This window comes from Thamnophis elegans, chromosome 4 (genome assembly GCF_009769535.1).
Source record: "Thamnophis elegans isolate rThaEle1 chromosome 4, rThaEle1.pri, whole genome shotgun sequence".
In the NCBI taxonomy this organism is placed as follows: domain Eukaryota; kingdom Metazoa; phylum Chordata; class Lepidosauria; order Squamata; family Colubridae; genus Thamnophis; species Thamnophis elegans.
The window spans coordinates 50,041,159-50,061,310 of NC_045544.1; the positions used below are offsets into that span (position 1 = coordinate 50,041,159).

At 37.7% G+C, this 20,152-nt stretch overlaps 2 protein-coding genes across 2 annotated transcripts; one reads left to right on the top strand and one right to left on the bottom strand.

The window, feature by feature from the left end:
- The first annotated feature begins 38 nt into the window (after nucleotides 1-38).
- ZC2HC1B (zinc finger C2HC-type containing 1B) lies at nucleotides 39-11,388 on the top strand. Its single transcript, XM_032216573.1, has 6 exons — nucleotides 39-1,001; nucleotides 5,102-5,166; nucleotides 6,107-6,226; nucleotides 8,006-8,144; nucleotides 9,020-9,150; nucleotides 11,251-11,388. Exons 1-6 carry the CDS (start codon nucleotides 965-967, stop codon nucleotides 11,359-11,361), a joined length of 603 nt encoding a protein of 200 aa, XP_032072464.1. The 5' UTR covers nucleotides 39-964; the 3' UTR covers nucleotides 11,362-11,388.
- A 3,485-nt stretch (nucleotides 11,389-14,873) lies between these two features.
- Nucleotides 14,874-15,932, bottom strand: SF3B5 (splicing factor 3b subunit 5). Its single transcript, XM_032217058.1, has one exon. The coding sequence runs from the start codon at nucleotides 15,813-15,815 to the stop codon at nucleotides 15,555-15,557; it is 261 nt and encodes an 86-aa protein (XP_032072949.1). The 5' UTR covers nucleotides 15,816-15,932; the 3' UTR covers nucleotides 14,874-15,554.
- Nucleotides 15,933-20,152: the final 4,220 nt, after the last annotated feature.

Below are 20,152 nucleotides of genomic sequence, written 5' to 3' on the forward strand. Positions count from 1 at the left end.
AGAATGGGGCACCCAGTAGCTTTTTATGGCACTGAATGCTGGCCAATCACTAAATTCATTGAGTGCTCTTTACATGCCATAGAGATGCACATGCTTTGTTGGTTATTACGTGTTTCTCTTTTTGACCATGTCACCAATGACACAGTATGGGAGCCAATGGGCATTGCTCCAATACCTGAGAAAATGCAGGAGAAACATGGCCAGTAATATGGCCATGTCCTGTGAGCAGCCTCCCCACACCTCTGCCTGCATCAATTTTAACACAGGTGGCAAGCACCCAATGGAAACTGAAGCAAAGATGGCAAGACACAAGAAATTCAAACATGAAAACTGTTCAGTTGGACCTGGATGGTACATTTGATATACAAGATGACATTCATCAATTCAAAAAGTGGACCCTGCACCTCTGGGAATAATGCTAGGAGGAAGATGAATTTATTTTTATATTTTGGTTGCTGTATAAAGGAGAGAGATTCAAGGAAAATTACTGGGCTTGGCAGAAGCCAAGTTTAAGATTTTATAGGAATCTGTAAAATTTCACATCAATGGGCATCACTCTTTAAAAGCTGCCTTTTGTGAATGTATCTTGTCTTTTTATGTACACTTGAGAGCATATGCACCAAAGACAAATTCCTTGTGTGTCCAATCACACTTAGCCAATAAAGAATTCTATGAGCTTTAAAAACAGCTTTGAAACTGGCTAAAGTTTCCATATTTATTTATTAAATTTCTATCTTCCCTTTATTATTTTACAAGTAAGGCAGCAAAAATACATAATACTGTGCATCATTACATGATGGGTGAACTGTCTGTGTCATAATTGTTTAATTGGTCAGCCAGTGACATTTCACTTGGAATCCTGCAAGCAAGGGAACTAGACAACAGAAAGTCAGCTATCAGGTACATCTGTATCCCTGGAAAAAAAAATAATATTAAAGAGAACCTGAAAACACTGTGCTATGAAATGAGTTTGGATTCTGAAAACAAAGCAAATGCCACAGGTATGAAGTATCTAACAACATAGCTACTCTGAATGTTGGTTAACTATCACAGTGAAACAATTTGTCAGTGTTTTTATATAAAAGTATTTCAAACTGGTATCTTTGCTTGATGTGTTTAGAAGTATCTAGCCTTTATTCAATGACTACCTTATGATAAATCCCATGCAGTGATGTACAGGTGAAACTCGAAAAATATGGAAAAACTAATTCCAAGTGAAGATGAAATAATAAGAAAGGTTATGGATTGTGCTGAAATGGACAAACTAACTAAAGAAATCCAGGGAAAATAAGAATTAGAATTCTATCAGATATGGGATAAATGGTATAGGTGAATGAAGGAAAGAAACAAGAATCAATGAAGGAATATAACAAAACTCAAAAAATAATAGTTATGGGTAAAATAAGAGGGTGAAGAATGGTGAAATCCAAATGAAATACAAAAGAAGGGGAAATAATATAAGGTGAGAGGTATCGATTGATAATTGCTATTAGAAAGAACAGGAAGCTCCTGTTCGTATTGTATTGTGTAAATGTGGTGTACGTCTTAAGTTTTGTGTGTGTGTATTTTACATGTTTGTTAATAAAAAAATAATAAAAATATACAAAAATCCATTTATTTCAGTAATGCAACTTAAAAGGTGAAACTAATATATGAGATAGACTCATTACATGCAAAGCAAGATAGTTCAAGCCGTGATTTGTCATAATGGTGATGATTATGGCTTACAGCTCATGAAAACCCCAAATCCACAATCTCAGAAAATTAGAATATTGTGAAAAGGTGCAATATTCTAGGCTCAAAGTGTCCCATTCTAATCAGTTAATTAAGCCATAACACCTGCAAAGGATTTCTGAGCCTTTAAATGGTCTCTCAGTCTGGTTCAGTAGGAATCACAATCATGGGAAAGACTGCCGACTTGACAGTTGTGCAGAAAACCATCATTGACACCCTCCATAAGGAGGGAAAGCCTCAAAAGGTAATTGCAAAAGAAGTTGGATGTTCCCAAGGTGCTGCATCAAACACATTAATAGAAAGTTATGTGGAAGGGAAAAGTATGGAAGAAAAAGGTGCACAAGCAGCAGGGATGACCGCAGCCTGGAGAGGATTGTCAGGAAAAGGCCATTCAAAAGTGTTGGGGACTTTCACAAGGAGTGGACTGAGGCTGGAGTCAGTGCATTAAGAGCCACCACACACAGATGGATCCTGGATATGGGCTTCAAATGTCATATTCCTTTTGTCAAGCCGCTCCTGAACAACAAACAACGTCAGAAGCATCTTACCTGGACTAAAGAAAAACAGACCTGGTCTATTGCTCAGTGGTCCAAAGTCCTCTTTTCTGATGAGAGCAACTTTTGCATCTCATTTGGAAACCAAGGACCCAGAGTATGGAGGAAGAATGGAGAGGCACACACTGAAAGATGCTTGAAGTTCAGTGTGAAGTTTCCACAGTCTTTGTTGATTTGGGGAACCATGTCATCTGCTGGTGTTAGTCCACAGTGCTTCATTAAGTCCAGGGTCAATGCAGCTGTCTACCAGGAGATTTTGGAGCACTTCATGCTTCCTTCTGCAGACGAGCTTTATGGGGATGCTGACTTCATTTTCCAGCAGAACTTGGCACCTGCCCACACTGTCAAAAGCACCAAAACCTGGTTCAATGACTGTGGGATTACTGTGCTTGATTGACCAGCAAACTCGCCTGACTGAACCCCATAGAGAATCTATGGGGCATTGCCAAGAGAAAGATGAGAGACATGAGACCGAACAATGCAGAAGAGCTGAAGGCCGCTATTGAAGCATCCTGGTCTTCCATAACACCTCAGCAGTGCCACAGGCTGATAGCTGCCATGCCACACCACATTGAGGCAGTAATTGCTGCAAAAGTGGCCGAAACCAAGTGCTGAGTACATATGCATGCTTATACTTTTCAGAGGTCCGATATTGTTCTATGTACAATGCACACAATCCTTGTTTTATTGATTGCATGTAATATTCTAATTTTCTGAGATTGTAGATTTGGGGTTTTCATTAGCTGTAAGCCATAATCATCACAATTATGACAAATCACGGCTTGAACTATCTTGCTTTGCATGTAATTAGTCTATCTCATATATTAATTTCACCTTTTAAGTTGCATTACTGAAATAAATGAACTTTTGCACGATATTCTAATTTTTGTAACTGTGTTACAATATCTGTCAACTTAGATAAGAATTGTTGATATGACCTTTTTGCCCCAGATGTTTTCTTAAAAGAGGGACGAGCCTAACTGTTTCTCTAACACTCTTGTTTTTGGATACCAAAACAATAGAATAAGAATAGAGAAGAATTTTTGTAGCTCAGGGTTGAAATGAGGGATCCTTGGTGCTCTCTGAATTTAGTTGTTTACTTGTAGAATTGAGAACAAATCCCACTCCCCACTAGTACTGATAATACTAATTTGGGTAATGAAATGTCTGCAAGCAAACAACCAAGTTGAGAGAGCACCAGGACCCCTCAAATAATTTTAAATTCAATGTATGTAAGAGCCGAGGTGGCGCAGTGGTTAAATGCAGCACTGCAGGCTACTTCAGCTGACTGCAGTTCTGCAGTTCGGCTGTTCAAATCTTACCGGTTCAGGGTTGACTCAGCCTTCCATCCTTCCGAGGTGGGTAAAATGAGGACCCGGATTGTTGTTGGGGGCAATATGCTGACTCTGTAAACCTCTTAGAGAGGGCTGAAAACCCTATGAAGCGGTATATAAGTATAACTGCTATTGCTATTGCTATATTGTAAGAATTAACATATACAGTAAGCGCAGAATTAAGAATATTTAATTTACTCCTGTATTATGCCCTATATTTGATCAGGACTATGATGTTTAACCATACTTAATGGGAATGGATAGCTAGATATCACAAGGATTGTGTAACCATGATTCTCTAATATAAATGCACTGACATTAGCCAGGTTTGCAAATGATGCTAAGGAAACTGATAATTTTTGAATAAGCTACAGTGCCAAAGCCAAAAGCCACATAAATATGCTCTGTCATACTCTGATAATTTCAGGTGGATTCCTAAACAGTTTTTAAATAGCCCCACATACTATTTATTTTTGTAAAGTCTTGTACTTGAGAGTATTGAATTAAAAGTTGGGATAAAAATATTCTAAATGAATGACTGTTTCAGAATGTTTATTTAGGGTAATTTAAAGAAATATCTACTCAGCATGTATACTTCTATTCTTAGTAACAAGCTATCTCAAGCAACATTTCTTAGGCTTCTTTAGAATCCTAAAAGCAATAAAATAAATATGTAAATGACTTGCTGCAATATTTTATTTTTTAAGGTATCTGCGTTCAAAGAAATCTGTACATTGAAACAAAATTCTTGAAATAGCTCCTGCAAGATGATGCCATTGATTTTGTTAGTTTTTATCTTAAGCATCTGAGGATTTTCATTAAAACTGCATCCTCTGCCTCAAAGTTACATTAAGAAATTCAATGGAGGCAGAATGAATGAATTCAACACATTTTTTACTTTTAAAGTTGTAGACATATATAGCCGAAAAAGTACCCTGTTTCCTTGAAAATAAGACCTCCCCGGATAATAAACCCAATTGGGCTTTTGAGTGCATGCACTAAAATAAGCCCTCCCCCTGAAAATAAACCCTCCCCAAAAATATTGCAACACAGCAGCAGCCATGAGGTGACCACGCTCGCCACCTCCTGTACCTCAAAAATAATAAGACCTCCCAAAAATAAGGCCACACGCTTATTTTGGAGGTCAAGCACTTATTTCAGGGGGGGGGGTCAAAAAATAAGACCCTGTCTTATTTTCAGGAAACATGGTATAAAATGGACTGTTCTTGCAATGCAATTCATAACAGTATTAAGTCATTATATGATTTAGAATTAAGTTTTATTGAGCACTGGAACTTTTTTTTAACTCGGCTAGAGCATACTATTCAGTTACTCCTTCATAACAGATAAAATAAGTTCTGGATACTATTAATCTATTTCCTTTAGACTTAGGAAGGATGCTTAAGACTAGATTTACAGAGATGTTTGAAAACTGTTTATACTTAAGCGATAAATAGTAATTTTTCCTGTTCAACACAGAGGCTGGCGCACCAAATTTGTTTCTTTGCGACACCTGTGGAAGGCATTTTGCACTGGAAGCACTGGTAAAATAAGAGCATCTTGTACTGAATGTATTTAAATGATAAAAAGGTACCTGTTTTAATCAAACTCACTCAATGAACATCTCCTCAGAAACAAGTGAAATAGAAGGAAGATGTTTAGCAGGAAGATTGATGACAATTGTACTGATTTTGCAAGCAAAACAAAAGCCTTTGTGAAGCACAGACTTGTTCATCAAAGTGTATAATTCTATACTAAATGTGAGAGTGTTGATATAGTCCAACTCTGGAAATTCATGTTTATTGATTCAGAATCAGGATTCAAAATCTTATGATTCATTTTACCACTGTAGTGATTCACATAACAACCATGGCAAAAAAAAGTTCATAAAATCCAGCTTGATTCACTTAATGATTGTCTTGCTGAGCCACAGAAATTCTGGTCCCAATTTTGGTCATTAATCAAGGACTACCAGTAACTACATATTAGGGAAGGGAAAACCCAAACCCTTAATATTTAAATTGGGTGAGGGTGGGTGGATCTAAGTCATGTATTATAAATCTTCCCAGCATCTGTATCACAATTCAGAGAAAATTAAATACAACATTTGGAATCACTAACCGCACATGAAACCTATAATTAAGTTATAAACAAATGGGATATAAACCTGATACATACAGATTAGAAATAGCCACTGGCTCAGTTTTTCTCTGTGATACACAACCCTCCCTAACTGTTAAACTGGACTCAAAACAGATTAGCCAATTAGCTTACCAAAAGCAGTGATTACATGCCATGAATTGGAGCAGACAGAAGTAACCTGTAATTTTGTGTGACACACAAGCACATTATTATTCCCAGTTAAGCATCAAGATACTGTACTACACTAAAGGTTGAAATGAGAGTTTAAAGTATCAAATCAAAAATAATATATGCCTGTGCTAGTTGAGGAACGTGACTGTATGACTTTTCCTTTCCCTTAAGGCAAGACACAATCCAATATGCAAAAAAATTTTCAACAAGAAGCGCAAGCCATTCAATTCCTTGAAACAACGACTACAGGGAACTGATATCCCAACAGTGAAAAAGAAGCCACCCACAAAGGTAGATCTCTCAACACCATTCCCATATTTTCATCAATACTGTGTTTCCCCAAAAATAAAACAGGGTCTTATTTTCTTTTGATCCTGAAATAAACACTTGGAGTTATTTTCAGGGAGGTCTTATTATTTTTGAAGTGCAGGAGGCGGCAAGCGTGGTCACCTCATGGCTACTGCTATGTTGTGCGTCGCTGGGCCTGCCACTCTTTTTGCGGTGGCGATTAGCATGACAGAAGAGGTTCGCTGGCTAGGGTTGTGGGAGCGGCTATTAGGTAAGGGTGTGTGGGGTGCATGGGGCATGTTCCCCCCTCCCCCCCTCTCGCTGCACATGTGGTTAAATATTTTCGGGGAGGGCTTATTTTAGCACATGCACTCAAAAGCCTGATTGGGCTTATTATCCGGAGAGGTCCCATTTTCGGGAAAACAGGGTATGTTTTAAGGAGTACCAAAGCCTTGCCATTAGATGATTTGCTACAATAGAGCTGGAGAAGTGGATGTCTGGATTCTTTATACAGACTGGGGCTGTCCTAATATAGAGGTTTGGACGGTCCCATAACATTTATTACTTGATCACCAACATTCAGCTAATGCCTGGAATTCCAACCTTTTGTTATTGGATATAAAATGGGGTGGACATTATTTGTCTTCTGCTGCCCTGCCAACATTCACTTGAAATAAATGCTGTTAACAGGAATAGCATTAGGGGCTCATCCCTTATTTACAAAGAGGTGTCATTTGTATTTTCAGGCCTAGAAATGTAAACTTTTAGGGCGCACCCTTTTTGCGTCATCTATGTAGCTGCTATCAGGATTCAACCATGTTCTTCCCCCGAATGAATGAATTTAGCTTCTCACCTTATCCATAATCTCAGCCATGGCACATAAATGGCTTTGGAACAGTCATTCCGCCTCAGCCCAATATATCTTTCAGGCTTGTGGTGGAAGGGGAAATAATGGAGGGAGTGTTAGATACGCTGGTTTATGTTTCTGTAAAAAAGGTGTAATGTAATACGCTGCTTCTCACCTTCCCTTCCATTTGTCCTACTCCGTCAGACCTCCCAAGCAATCTCCTTTTCCAAACATTCATCACTTCCATCCAATGACTATTGGCGCTCCCACAACAAAGCAAACCTGGGAAATTCTGTTTGTCATAAACAGATAATAATAATAATAATAATAATAATAATAATAATAATAATAATAATAATATACACATATTTTGTACCCGCAAGCCAGTATTGACTCCTGGAGACTGCTTGGATTAGTCCCTGCAGTTTCTTGGCAACATCTTCAGAAGTGGTTTGCTATTGCCTGCTTCCTAGGGCTGAGAGGATGTGACTGCACCATGGTCACCCAGCTGGTCTTGTGCCTAAGGCAGGACAAAAGCTCAGAGTATCTCCATTTCCAGCCAGATGGCTTAACGCAGTGGTGAAATTCATTTTTTTACTACCGGTTCTATGGGCATGGCTTGGTGGGTGTGGCTTGGTGGCAGGGCAGGGGAAAGATAAATCTCCATTCCCACCCCACTCTGGGGTCAGCCAGAGATGGCATTTGCCGGTTCTCTGAACTACTCAAAATTTCCACTACCGGTTATTCAGAACCTGTCAGAACCTGCTGGATTTCACCCCTGTCTTAACCACTACTCAAGCTGTCTCTTTTAATAGCCATTGGAATTCTTTTATTATTCATAATCTGTACAAAATCTCTTAAAATTGTTTTTCAAAGCAACACCTGTAATTAATATGTGCTCTGATTGGCGAAAGGGAAATCTAATTCCTTTGCAGAATGGACAGGAGAGAAAATTGAATTGGAGACAACAACATGAAGATTTTATTTCAGCCATCAGAGCCGCTAAACTTGCAACTCGAGCCATGAAAGAAGGCCGTCCTCTTCCACCACCACCACCTCCGTCCATTAACCCAGGTGGTTTACTTGTACTGAAACTACATCTTGGCTTAAAAAAACAGAAAAGTTTGTTTGAAGAACCAGAGCAGATGTCCCTGAATCATGGTGATAGAGAGTCTCTAAAGGTTTCTCAGCCTAATTTTTTTCCTACTATATGATGGCTGCAGATGATGATTCTTTCAGTGAATGTGTAGTGGCCCTAATATTTTCAAACAGTGTTTCTATCTAATCTCAAAACTTGAAAGAGTTTAAAAAATAATTTGGAAAGTTTTTGAAGAAAACGTTCTGGAATATATTAGGTAAGCAGCTGTCAACCTTTGAGGCAGGACAGGAAACTTTGGCTTTATTGATATAGTTATAAAATCTTGAAAGCTGGAGTGTGTTTGTCCTTCCCTCCCTCTCACACCCCAATGAATTAGAATTCAATCTGTCTGAATTTCTTTCTCAAACTTCCTGTTTCTTGGACTTAATGTATGCTTTTTGGTAATAATCTCTCCTTTTCTCCAGTGACTCTTTACACTAAATCTTCTTCTACTTTGTTACTGTTTCCAAACAAAGGAATTTAAAAAAGAAGAAAAGGTTATAAATACTCAAGAGAATATGACTAAAATGACCAAATATATTTGTAGATACAATACGTTCTCTGAAAGTAGATAACTTTCTGAGTCAAAAACTGGTATAATTCTGACAATTACTAAACATGTATTGTGAGCAGGGCTTTTCCCTCTTCTTGCCTAGGGCTTGAGGAATAACAGCTTTCTATAGCATTCTTAAGAGTAGAACTATGGAAATATCATTCATTCATTCATTTGCTCCATTTCTATAAAGTTGTCATTCATACACTCATTCTCCAAATATCATTTGAGATAGTCAAGGTGCTTTTTTGTATTCAGATTATATTCAGTGTCCTTATTGTATGAGAAGGTTTAATCAGACTGCGGCAGAAAGGCACATCAACTTTTGCAAAGAACAAGCTGCCAGACGATCCTTTGCCCCAGGCCAGAAGGGAGGCAAACCAGCTTCAGTAAGTAACTGGACTGTATTCAAGCTATTTTGCTTCTACCATTTTTCTCTCATCCTTTTTTGAAGAATCATCATACATGGCAGAATTTTGACCAAAATTTGGTCAAAATTATGTCATTGTTGTGGCTCTTTTACTTCAGGTTCAGGAAATGACAAGTAATCCTTTGGGATAAGGAATAGACGAAAACTACAGTTTTTTTCTTTTCCAGTTATTTTTTTACATAAAAACTTTCTTTGGACTAGAATATTAAATTAGAATTCCTAATGGTTACCTTTTCTGAAACTTAGAAAAAGATGATGGCTCAATTATGTGCATACAATATTCAGAAGCCATAATTTAAAAAAAGCTCACCATACTCAAATATATTCAAAGTGAATGTTTTGGGAAGATGATGACAGTTCTCCAACTGACCAATGGAGGATTACATGGTTTTTACATGCTGAGCTCAAAGCAAAAATCAAAGGAAAATCTTAGAAGAAATTTGGGTTCTGCAATTCCTAGACATTTGGAGCATCACTTTCTAAATACAGACTTTTTAACTTCTCCAAAGACTGTAAGTCAAAAGAATTGGCTTTACTCAGCAGCAAACAATTGTTTATTATGTTTTTATTAATATATTATAAATTGTGTCTATAGAGCTTTTCAGTCATCCAGGTCATGGTTGTCCAAAGGTGCTTTTTCAGGAGGCAATTGGACTTTTTTCTTTTGAAGACGTTTTGATTCTCACCCAAGAAGCTTCTTCAAATCTGACAGGATAGTGGGAAATGGAGGGATTTATACTCCTTGCAGACAGCTGGTCATCTGCATCCTTTTAGAAGGTTGTTGAAGCACTTGGAAGTTTATTTGTGTCCTCAGGGTCCTCTTGGTTCCTGTAGTCTGCATTTTTTTCTTTTTTCCTCTGGAAATCCATTCCTACTCCCACACCATTTGACGGGTGTTGATCCCAAATTGTATAACTAAAAGTCTGTAGAGATTTGCATCCTTTTAGAGCAGAGGTATCTAAGTCGCGTCATCAAGGTGGCGTCAAATGATGTATTGGGACTTTTTTTCCTTCACTGAACCGGGTGGGGGAGGGGGCAGCACATGGCACAACCAGCTTGCAGGCCACGAGTTTGACAACCCTGTTTTAGAGGGTCGTTGAAGCTATACAATTTGGGATGAGCACCCTCCAAATGCTTCAATGATGAGCTTCTTGGATGAGAAGTGAAACATCTTCAAAAGAAAAAAACAAAAAAGTCAAGTTGCCTCCTGTAAAAGCATCTTTGGGACTACAAACTGGAGTTTATTATAGTAACGAGCCATTGGATAGAACACAGTATTGCAGGCTGACTCCACCCACTGCCAGGAGTTCGATCCTGATCAGCTCAAGGTTGACTCAGCGTTGCTAAAATGAGGACCCATTTTTTTGAGGACAATATGCCGACTCTGTAAATTACTTAGTGCTGTAAAGCAGTATGAAGTGGTATAAAAGTCTAAGAGCTTTTGCTATTGCTATTCTGCCCAGTAGCATGATTATGAGCAGAGCTGGAATAAGAGTTAAGATTACAAGAGATTTTAAAGCTCTCTTTGGAAGCAAGAGAGTTTTATGGTTTTCTGCAAATATTACTGTGTTTATCAAGACTCACAGAATTGTCCTTATACCTTTAACATATTTATCATTCATATAATTAACTGAAAATTGCACTAGATTGTAATATTCTATTACTACTTAGCAAGCAAGGAATAGAACTAGTAATTGCTCCTGAAGTATTCTATGTTTGGGTTGGGTTGAGATGCAAAAGTTTTAAAAGCTTGCAGTCTATTTAGCTCAGCAACAATTATAAAGAATTTTAAATGGATTTTTAAATGGATTTTAGTTATGACGAAGTCAGCTGAGAATCAAAGATATGTGGTAGACAGTAGTGAATTAGGAAAATTATTTAGATAGGACTTTCTCTGCCAAGTGAAGTTTACTGGGAATATATAAAAATTGATCAATCAGTATCAACGTATCTTTTATTCTTGCTCCTTTGAAGATTTTTTAAAATGTAAAAATGATTATATTACACTGTGAGAGCCTCCATTTCGATGCTGTTTAGTTCTGTACACTCTGTTTTCTAGGGAAAACAAGGAGTTTCCAAAAAAGAACCAACTTTAACAAATGCTGTGGGGACACTACTTCAAAATAGATTACAAGGGGCAAATACTGGCCAATCTGTAACAGGTAAATGACAACATATCTGAAATGCTTAGAAATACTGAATGCTTAAAGTCATCCCAACAGAACTGCAACAGCTATATTTTACCAATAATGCCATATTTGCAGATACCATATATCATAAATGTCCAACCTTGACAATTTTAAGACCTGTGGACTTCAACTCCCAGAATGACTGGCTGGGAAATTCTGAGAGTTGAAGTTTTTATATCCAATACAGCATTTTTTGAAATCTTAAAAAAAAATCTTCTCTACAATATTGTTACATAAATCTTATACTATAAAATCAAGCTTAGCTACTGATAGGACAACTGCATTTACAATTATGTCATATTAATTTGACATACAATGGAACAATACATAATCTAGTCTAATGTATAGTTTTCTGCAGTTTTTTTGCTGTTCTATATTGTTAATTTAAAAGCATGATTGATTGTATAATTTTTATTCACGTGAAATGCTTAAGAGAATAAATAATTTTGGGACAATCTAGCAAAATCATGTAATATAAATTGGAGGTAACTGTTCTCATTGTTTGCTTCTCGAGTTACTGACATTCATATTAACATGTAGTATTTGGGTGAGCTAAAATTGATGCTCAATATCTTTTTGCTGATTAATTACTCTGACTTAATTTCAAAATTATATCATGCAAGCAGCACGCATCGTACTTCTATTTGAGTAACGTTCAAAAGATGGATTTAGGATTAACAACTACTGAGCTACTGTTAAATTCCACCATTTAATGTAAAATGGGTGAATTAATGCTTCAGTTCTGTAATTTGAATTAAATTGCTTGAATGTGCTGATCATTCTTAAGATATATTTTTCAGAGTTCTTTATTCTTGTTTTAAAGGACATGGTATTGAAAATTCAGCTGGAACAGTACACAAAAAAATATCCCCCATTTCCTCTGGAACAGAATCTGGGTAAGATACATTGTGTAGATAAAAGGCTATAGTCTAATCTACCATATTGATCTGAGAGGATTTGGGCCCATATGATTCCTAGATCAGTAAAGTACAGGTAGTCCTCAATTTAGAACTATTAATTTAGTGACTGTTTGAAGTTACACTGGCACTGAAAAAGGTGATTTACAACTGGTCCTTGAACTTAAACCATCATAGCATCTCCACGTTCATGTAATCAAAATTCAGGCACTTGGCAACCAGTATGTATTTATGACATGAGCAGCATCCTTGGGTCACTTGTGACTTTTCCAGCAAAATCAATGGAGGAAGTCAGATTCCCTTAACCATTGCATGATCCTCTTTACAATTGCCATGATTCGTTTAACAAGCATTTTTTTTTTTGGGGGGGGGGGGGAGGCCGTAAAAGGCCATGACTCACTGAACAATTGCCATGCTTAGGAATGGAAATTCTGATACAATTGTGTCATACACTGAGGAGTACCTAATAGGTAAAAAACCAGGATTATACATGGGAAACAGCTTTAAATCACCCAGGAATCATAAAATCCAGCTCTTCTTGTTATTTTCCCTTCCAGAAAAGACTAGGCTGTTTTGTTGCATAGAAATAAGTTATGAAATGGAAAACTGTAGCATTTACTGTATGCTTCATATCTATGACATGTTAGTTATTTATTTCTCAAATATTTACTTCATTTTCATGTTTATCTTTACATAAACATACTATTTGCATGACTTGTTCTCATTTATATACATTTGATTTACTCGAAATACCAAGCCACAGATCAGTTTCATTAAACATAACTACTATACTGACAGCTTTCTTTATCAAAGGCTTTAGTTATAAAATATGAAATTGTTCCAAAATTCTGATACTTCCTGTGGATTCTTAAGCCTCCCTGGTCAGTTTATTTATATCCCATCTTTTTTTAAATAAATAACCCAAGGCAACAAACATGCCTGATACTTCTTCTACACAATAACAACCCTATGAGGAGTATTGGGTTGAGAAAACGATTGGTTCAGTCACCCAGCCAGCTTTCATGCTCAAGGCAGGACTAGGACTTAGTTCTCCTGGTTTCTAGGCCAGCATTTTAACCACATCAACAAACTGGCTTTGTTATTGGTATAGTGTCTGATATAAATTAGTTTTTTATAGTTGCAAACTGGAGCTATCAATAGCACATTATTTCCCAGTTTTTTCCACTCTTTTCATCCTGTACATACTTAACTAATTTATTTCCTTCAGTCTCTTAAACCAACTTTTTGTTCATATTCCCTTTTCTCCTGTGCTACTTGTTCTTCTATTTTCCAAAGATGCAATGTAATAGAACAAATATGTCCAGCATGACCGTGAAACCATATTGTACTTTCTCAAATTGGCCAGTGCATCAGGCTGTTGTGTTATCATCTGCTTTATTTCAGACTACCTAAATTAATGCTTGACTGCTCTTAGGGCTCCAACTCAGGGAAGAAGATGAGGAGAGCATGCCCACCAAATTTCTGAATAGCAGCCTTTACTTTTTACAGCACCTGAATTAGAAGAGCTCAGAAAACCAGTTTACATACATTCAGCCTACCATCACTTTTAAAACTTGTATGATGGATTGAAGTGTGATAATAAAACTAGAAGTCGTATTTCCGTTTTTACAGGTGATAATCTTATGTATAAGAATGTTTCCAGCTTTATGGCCTATGTTTTCTATTTTTCCCCCTCTTTGGTCAACTCCTATGTTGCCTTAATCAAAAAGTGACTCTAGACATTTTACACAATAGGACTAAAATGTCCAGTAAATAACAACTAAAAACAATTAAACAGTATCACCAAATACCATACATAGGACTGACTGGGAAGCGTAACACCACAAATATATTTTTCATCATATTACACACTAGTCTATCCTCCTGCAGGTATAATAAGAGCCAGGTTTTTTATGGAAGCCTCAAAGTGTTGGGCCACAGAACTCAGTGGATATGTTGTTTCACTGAGCTACCAAGAAATGTCTTCTAAGGTATCACCAGGTCTGTGTTTTATAGCTGGAAACAAGTTTCAAATTCTTTCAGATCTTACTTAGGCAATAACCATAGGAGAAAAACATCCCTGTAGCTAACTAGGAACTGAGCTGTTACCTATGTAGAGGATTTTGGTGTGCTGCCTTTGAATCAGTCTTAATTTCTGGTGATTGCTGAGGCTGGTTCCTGCAATTTCTTTTGCAAATTTTTCCAAAGCAATTTTCCATTGTTTTCTTCCAAGGTTTGGGATTGACTGGCCCAAAGTCACCCTGCTACCTTTAAGTTTAAAACTAGAACTCCTAGTCCCCCAATTTCTGCAGACAACTAAACTGGCTCTTGAAGAGAATATTACAACAGTGCAAATGGAAAATGACTGAGGGATGAATGACTGTGTGAATGGCCTACTCATCAGGAAAGGACATAATTTGCACACCAAATAGATCTGTTCAAAAGCCCTCTTGATCACAGCTACTTACTTTCTCATTGAACAGGAGCCCAGAATCCAGGAGCCCCAAATTTTGTACTGGTTTTATCTGGGGCAGCACCACCCAGTTAGGTATCACAAAATACGTTATGCAAAATACGTTTTACATTAGTCTATTGAGCAATACACTAGTTAACAAATATAAACCTTTGGTTCTGTCATTAAAACTAATTTAAAGTAGGGTGACCAAGCATAGGGATCTTTGTACAGAAACCATCATACAAATGGCCAATTACACTTTCTTCCTTTTTTCTTTTTTACCAGAGATCGCTCAAGGGCTACATAGCCACAAGGTACACATTTAGATGATTTTGGAGATGCATTAATACTATCCCATCTGTCAGGGGTTCGTTAGTTTGCTGTTTTAATTGATTACCCACACATTAATTTATTTATTTAAAAAAGCATAATCTTTTATTAAACCGAATTGTGAAAATGCCTCCCAAACACTCCAAAGTGGGAAATGAAAAAAAAAAAAGGGGGGGGGGAGAGATGCATTTGCAAGTCTTCAAAGCAAGCCACCCCAGTGCCGGTCTACGGGAAACCATCGGGCCCCGCTCTGCTCCGTCCCAAATCCCCACAGGCTACAGAGGGCAAAAGTTCAGACAATGCCCTCCCCGCCATGCACGGTGTACGAAACACGTCGGAATCAATTTAACTGCGCAAGTCCACAAGCAGTCACGGGTGGGTGGAAAGAGGCGGTGCAGAATCCAATCGTTCCCCGGCGGCCAAGGATTCCTTCCTTCCTTCCTCGTTCGGGTGGGCTGCACGGCTGCAAAGCTTAAGACTCGTCAGGCTTGTCGGCGGGCGGCCCGCAGGGTTGCAGCATCTTCTCCATGAGGTTGAAACGGACGCGGGCTTTGCTTTCGTCCTCGGCGATGGCGAAGTAGTTGAGCAGGTCGAAATGGCCCATGTAGGAGCAATAGGAGTCCCGGTGCTGGTTCACGAGCCACTCCCACTTGGTGGTGTCGGCATGGCCGGTCCCGATGTACTTGGACTGCAGGTGCTCCAACTGGCTGTGAATCGTGTAACGGTCCGTCATGATGCGCAAGAGAGGTTAGGACGCCACCTCGAAACAGGCCCCGGCGCGCACCAAACGGTCCTCAGAAAATGGAACCTGAAGGGAAAAAAAGGTGGCCCGGCGACGCCACTTCCGCTTCCGGCTTTACCATCCTCAGGTCGCCTTGCGGCTAAATGTCCTCTCTAGCCATCCTTCGATGGTTACGATCATAATTTTCGCGAGGTGGGAAAGGGAGGGCTTTAGAGGCCAAGAAGCCCAGTAAGGGTTGTTCCCGCCTTCTTTTTAAACGAATGGAAGGGCCGGTTTCCTTTTCCTTTTTAATTTTAAAACGTCAATTAAAAAAAAAAAAGACAGTCGAAGTGCATCTTGGGGGTTGGAGTCTGTGGAGAAGAATGTTCATGTGACGTTGAAGAAGACGACGAATAGAATAACAGAGTTGGAAGGGATCTTGTAGGTCATCTAGTCCAACCCTTGCTGAAGCAGGAGACCTGCCTATAGGATCTACTGTAATAATTTTCTCGGCAGCGCTACGAAATGCTCTAATTCTGCCACCCTTTGGGATTTTTAAAATGACTTTCTAGTTTACGGAACAGGAATTTCGGGATAGTCTCCTAGGCAGAAATTAAACAGGCGGAATTTTGCTTAGTGTTCCAGATAATTTCCCTTATCGGAAGTTAAAAACTCTTAATATTATCTCTAGATTAAGTTGGATGGCTGCTTTAAAGCAATCCCTCAAAAAGAATTACTGTCTCTTCATTCTTACTATTGAATGTGTTTATTTATTAGTTAATCCCAAATCACTCTTGTGCAAGCCAGGTCTTCATTTCTCAGATTAGTCAAGTGTTTTCACCAGCGTTTATATGAAAGATTTGAAGCAGTAATTTAAGAAAGAATCTCTGAGAGTGTGCCAAATGTTTACTGTTGCTGTCTACAGCCAAATAATAAGAATTTGGTTGTAAGGCTATTCTGTTTGTAGGAGATCCTTCCTATCCTTTTGTTTTGATACAAGAATGGACCTATGAAAGCAAAACTTTACAAAACTTTCATCAGAGCAAATGATGGGGACAGATAACTATTCTGATTTCCTTCATACACTTAATAACTACTATATTTTTAAAAAGTTTTGAAATGTTGCTTGGATTACAAGCATGTCTGCCTCTGTAGTTAAAAAGAATAGCCGCTGGATGTCATAATTTCCTACTTTGCACAGAAGTTACAGTAATACATGTGTGTGCATGGTTTCTGTGTCTTGAGAATCAGAAAAGATCTATCAGAACCATGTTGTATAGTTTCTGCACTATAAGTGCAGCTAATTTTATAGTATATTTATTTGGATGGTTTTTTAATAGTTTTTTTTTTACTGTTTTAAAATGTTTTATTGTTTTAATTCTAGTATATATTTTTGAATTACAAGCCACTCAGAATCATTGAGATGGGAGCCTATAAAAATTTAAATAAATAAATAAATTTGTGTTCTTGGATGGTAGAATACTGAGTTGTAATATATTTTTTCATTCTGGTAAACAAACTTGTGCATACATACTGTACACCTTTTAAAAAGTATCTTGTTCTTGCGCAAAATATTTTACCATAACAGTTTCAATATTACATTCTTCAATGCTAACCTATAATGGAAGATGGTGAGAAAAGTTTCTTCAGTGTGCTGCACCTATTTACAATTTCAATGAATGGTTTAGTAATTGGACCCTAGAAGCTCTGAAAACTGCGTGAATTATTTCTGTTTAATCAAGGACAAGTTTAACTTGAGAAATAATTGTAATTGTCTGAGTTCATATAAAATTTATTTCAAAATTCAGAGCTTGGCCAGATGATAGAAAATGTACTCCTGTTTTGTTACATTCCTTTTCTTCACTGAATAACTGTTTTGACCAGGGGAAAAAAAACTTGTTTTGTTAGGCCGGTAGAACAGGTACTGCAATAATTCTTGTCTTTTGGACTGGAGCACTACAGTATTTAATTGAGAATCAGGTGTTAAAATTCTCTAACTGGTACTAGCTTTGTACTATTTTCATTTTTTTAAAAAAGTATGACTGTAGGTGAGGAAGGGTGATTAAAAAATTTAATTGCATATTGGACTGCAAATGTTTGGTGATCATATTTATGATAATACAATCATGTAACATTGTCTGATTTAGACAGGAAATGTCAAGGATCTATTTGTATGACCGGTTCCACCACAAAACCGCAGTAGACTAAAGCGCGCTCGACGAAAGCGCGTACGTGACGTCATCACAGCGCGACGAAAACAGCACGCTGTGATCGGTAAACTTAAAATTAACGCGTAAATCTAAACCTAACCCCCCCAAACCTAACCCTAAACCTAACCCTAAGCCTAACTCTTAACCTAACCCTAAACCTAACCCTATACCTAACCCTTAACCTAACGCTAAACGTAACGCTAACCCTTAACCTAACCCTAAACCTAACCCTAACGCTTAACGTAACCCTAAACCTAACCCTAACCCTTAACCTAACCGTAACCCTAAACCTAACCCTTACCTTTATGTGAATCGGCTTGCTTTAAAAGCGCTTTTTAAAGCGCCCTTTTTTCTCCGCGGTCGTATTTGTTGCGCTGCTGATGACGTCACGTACGCGCTTTAATCGGGCGCGCTTTAGTGGACCGCGGTTTTGACGGGTCACGGTATGACCAACTCATTTGTATACAATCTGACCACAGTATGTTTGTATTCTAGACCTTCTGTACAAATCAAAGTATTTTGTGAAAAAGCTGTATTGATCATCCAAGGGAAATGAAAATTGGGAGGTAACATTATCACTACCAGTAATACTAAACTAAACTATTCTAGTACTGGTTTCTTTATTGATTTTAATTGGTGCAGATCCATGTGAACACTTTGAATTCACAATTAAATGCACTGATATGAACATACTTTCTGAATTAATGAGTCATATTATCCTCACAAACTACTTACTGTTACATCTCAATAAGCATTATTAGTAAGTAAAAATAATTCTTACTCTGCACGGAAGCTAGTCTTTATTCAGTTGCCAAGTGCTAAGTATAGAATAACCTGCATGGGTGGGAAATGGCTCAAATCTAGTTCAGTCATATTGAACTTCAAAAGGAGAACTAGTTCATCCAGGAAAGAGGGTTAATTAAAAGGACACAAAAAGACACAGTTCCTATAATCAGATCCTTCCTGAAAAAATATCAGGCAATCTATTCTTGCTGCAGAATAGCAGTACACTGAAAATCAAGTTCTCGTTTTTAAAGATGTACAAACATCAAGGGAGCTGCAGGGAAGGGGGGGGGTGTCTTTTTCTTTCTTTTTTTTGCCCCTGACCTCTTTATCACATTCTGGTGTTTTTTTTCTTAGTTGACCTGATTCCAAGTCAGAATTTGTCCACTTCTGTTATCTCATGCATACTTTACCCTTACATCTGTAAAATACTAGTGTTTTGGGAACAAGGAAGAATTGCTTCTGACTATTCTAATGAGTTTCTTTTACAGGAAGAAGACACAATTTCCTGCTAGCAGAGTGCATCTATCTTTGGCTGAAAACTCCTGATTTAATCCCCCAATTCTTTGATAAAAAGACCAGGAAGCAGGTGGAATGAAAGAACCTAGGACAGAGTTTCTCCGCTTGGCTGAATTCCCCATGCTAGGGAATTCTGGGAATTGAAGTCCACTCATCTTAGAGCAGCCAAAGCAGAGAAACACTGACCTACAGAATTGCTTTGAATCCAACCAAGTCAGGTTGCCATGGTCTATGAGAGCATTATATAATCCAGTGAACTGTTTCATGATTAGGACGTAAAGTTAAAATGATGATTCACAAAGCGATAACAGACATCTATTCCTAGGGTGAGTTATCCTGCTGTCTGTGTACCCCATGCTTAAACAATAGTATTATAACCAATACAGAAAGACAGAGAATGACTGGATCCCAGTTGAAACAATCACAAGGAGCCCTTAGTGGGCAACCTCATTTGGCTGGGATCTCATGGTCACAAAAGGCAGAGCCTCTAGAAAAAAACCATTTACCCACAATTTCTATGTGAGAATAATCCTAACTATGGTGTGGTTTTCCTTCACTTTATATTTCCTTGGCAGGCGAGGGATCATGTTCCTCTCAATTTCATTTATAAAAACCTGTGTGTGTAAACCACTCCACACTTTTCTAAATCCTTTATCCCAATAGATGAAATTAAAAAAAATCTTAAACACATATGATGGATGAGCATGCATTTGTACACGTATGTGTAGATGCACATGTGGATGTATAATAGTATAATAATATATTTAATATTATATTAAATAATATATTTAATATACAATTAAATATATTTAATAATATATTAAAGAAAAATATGAA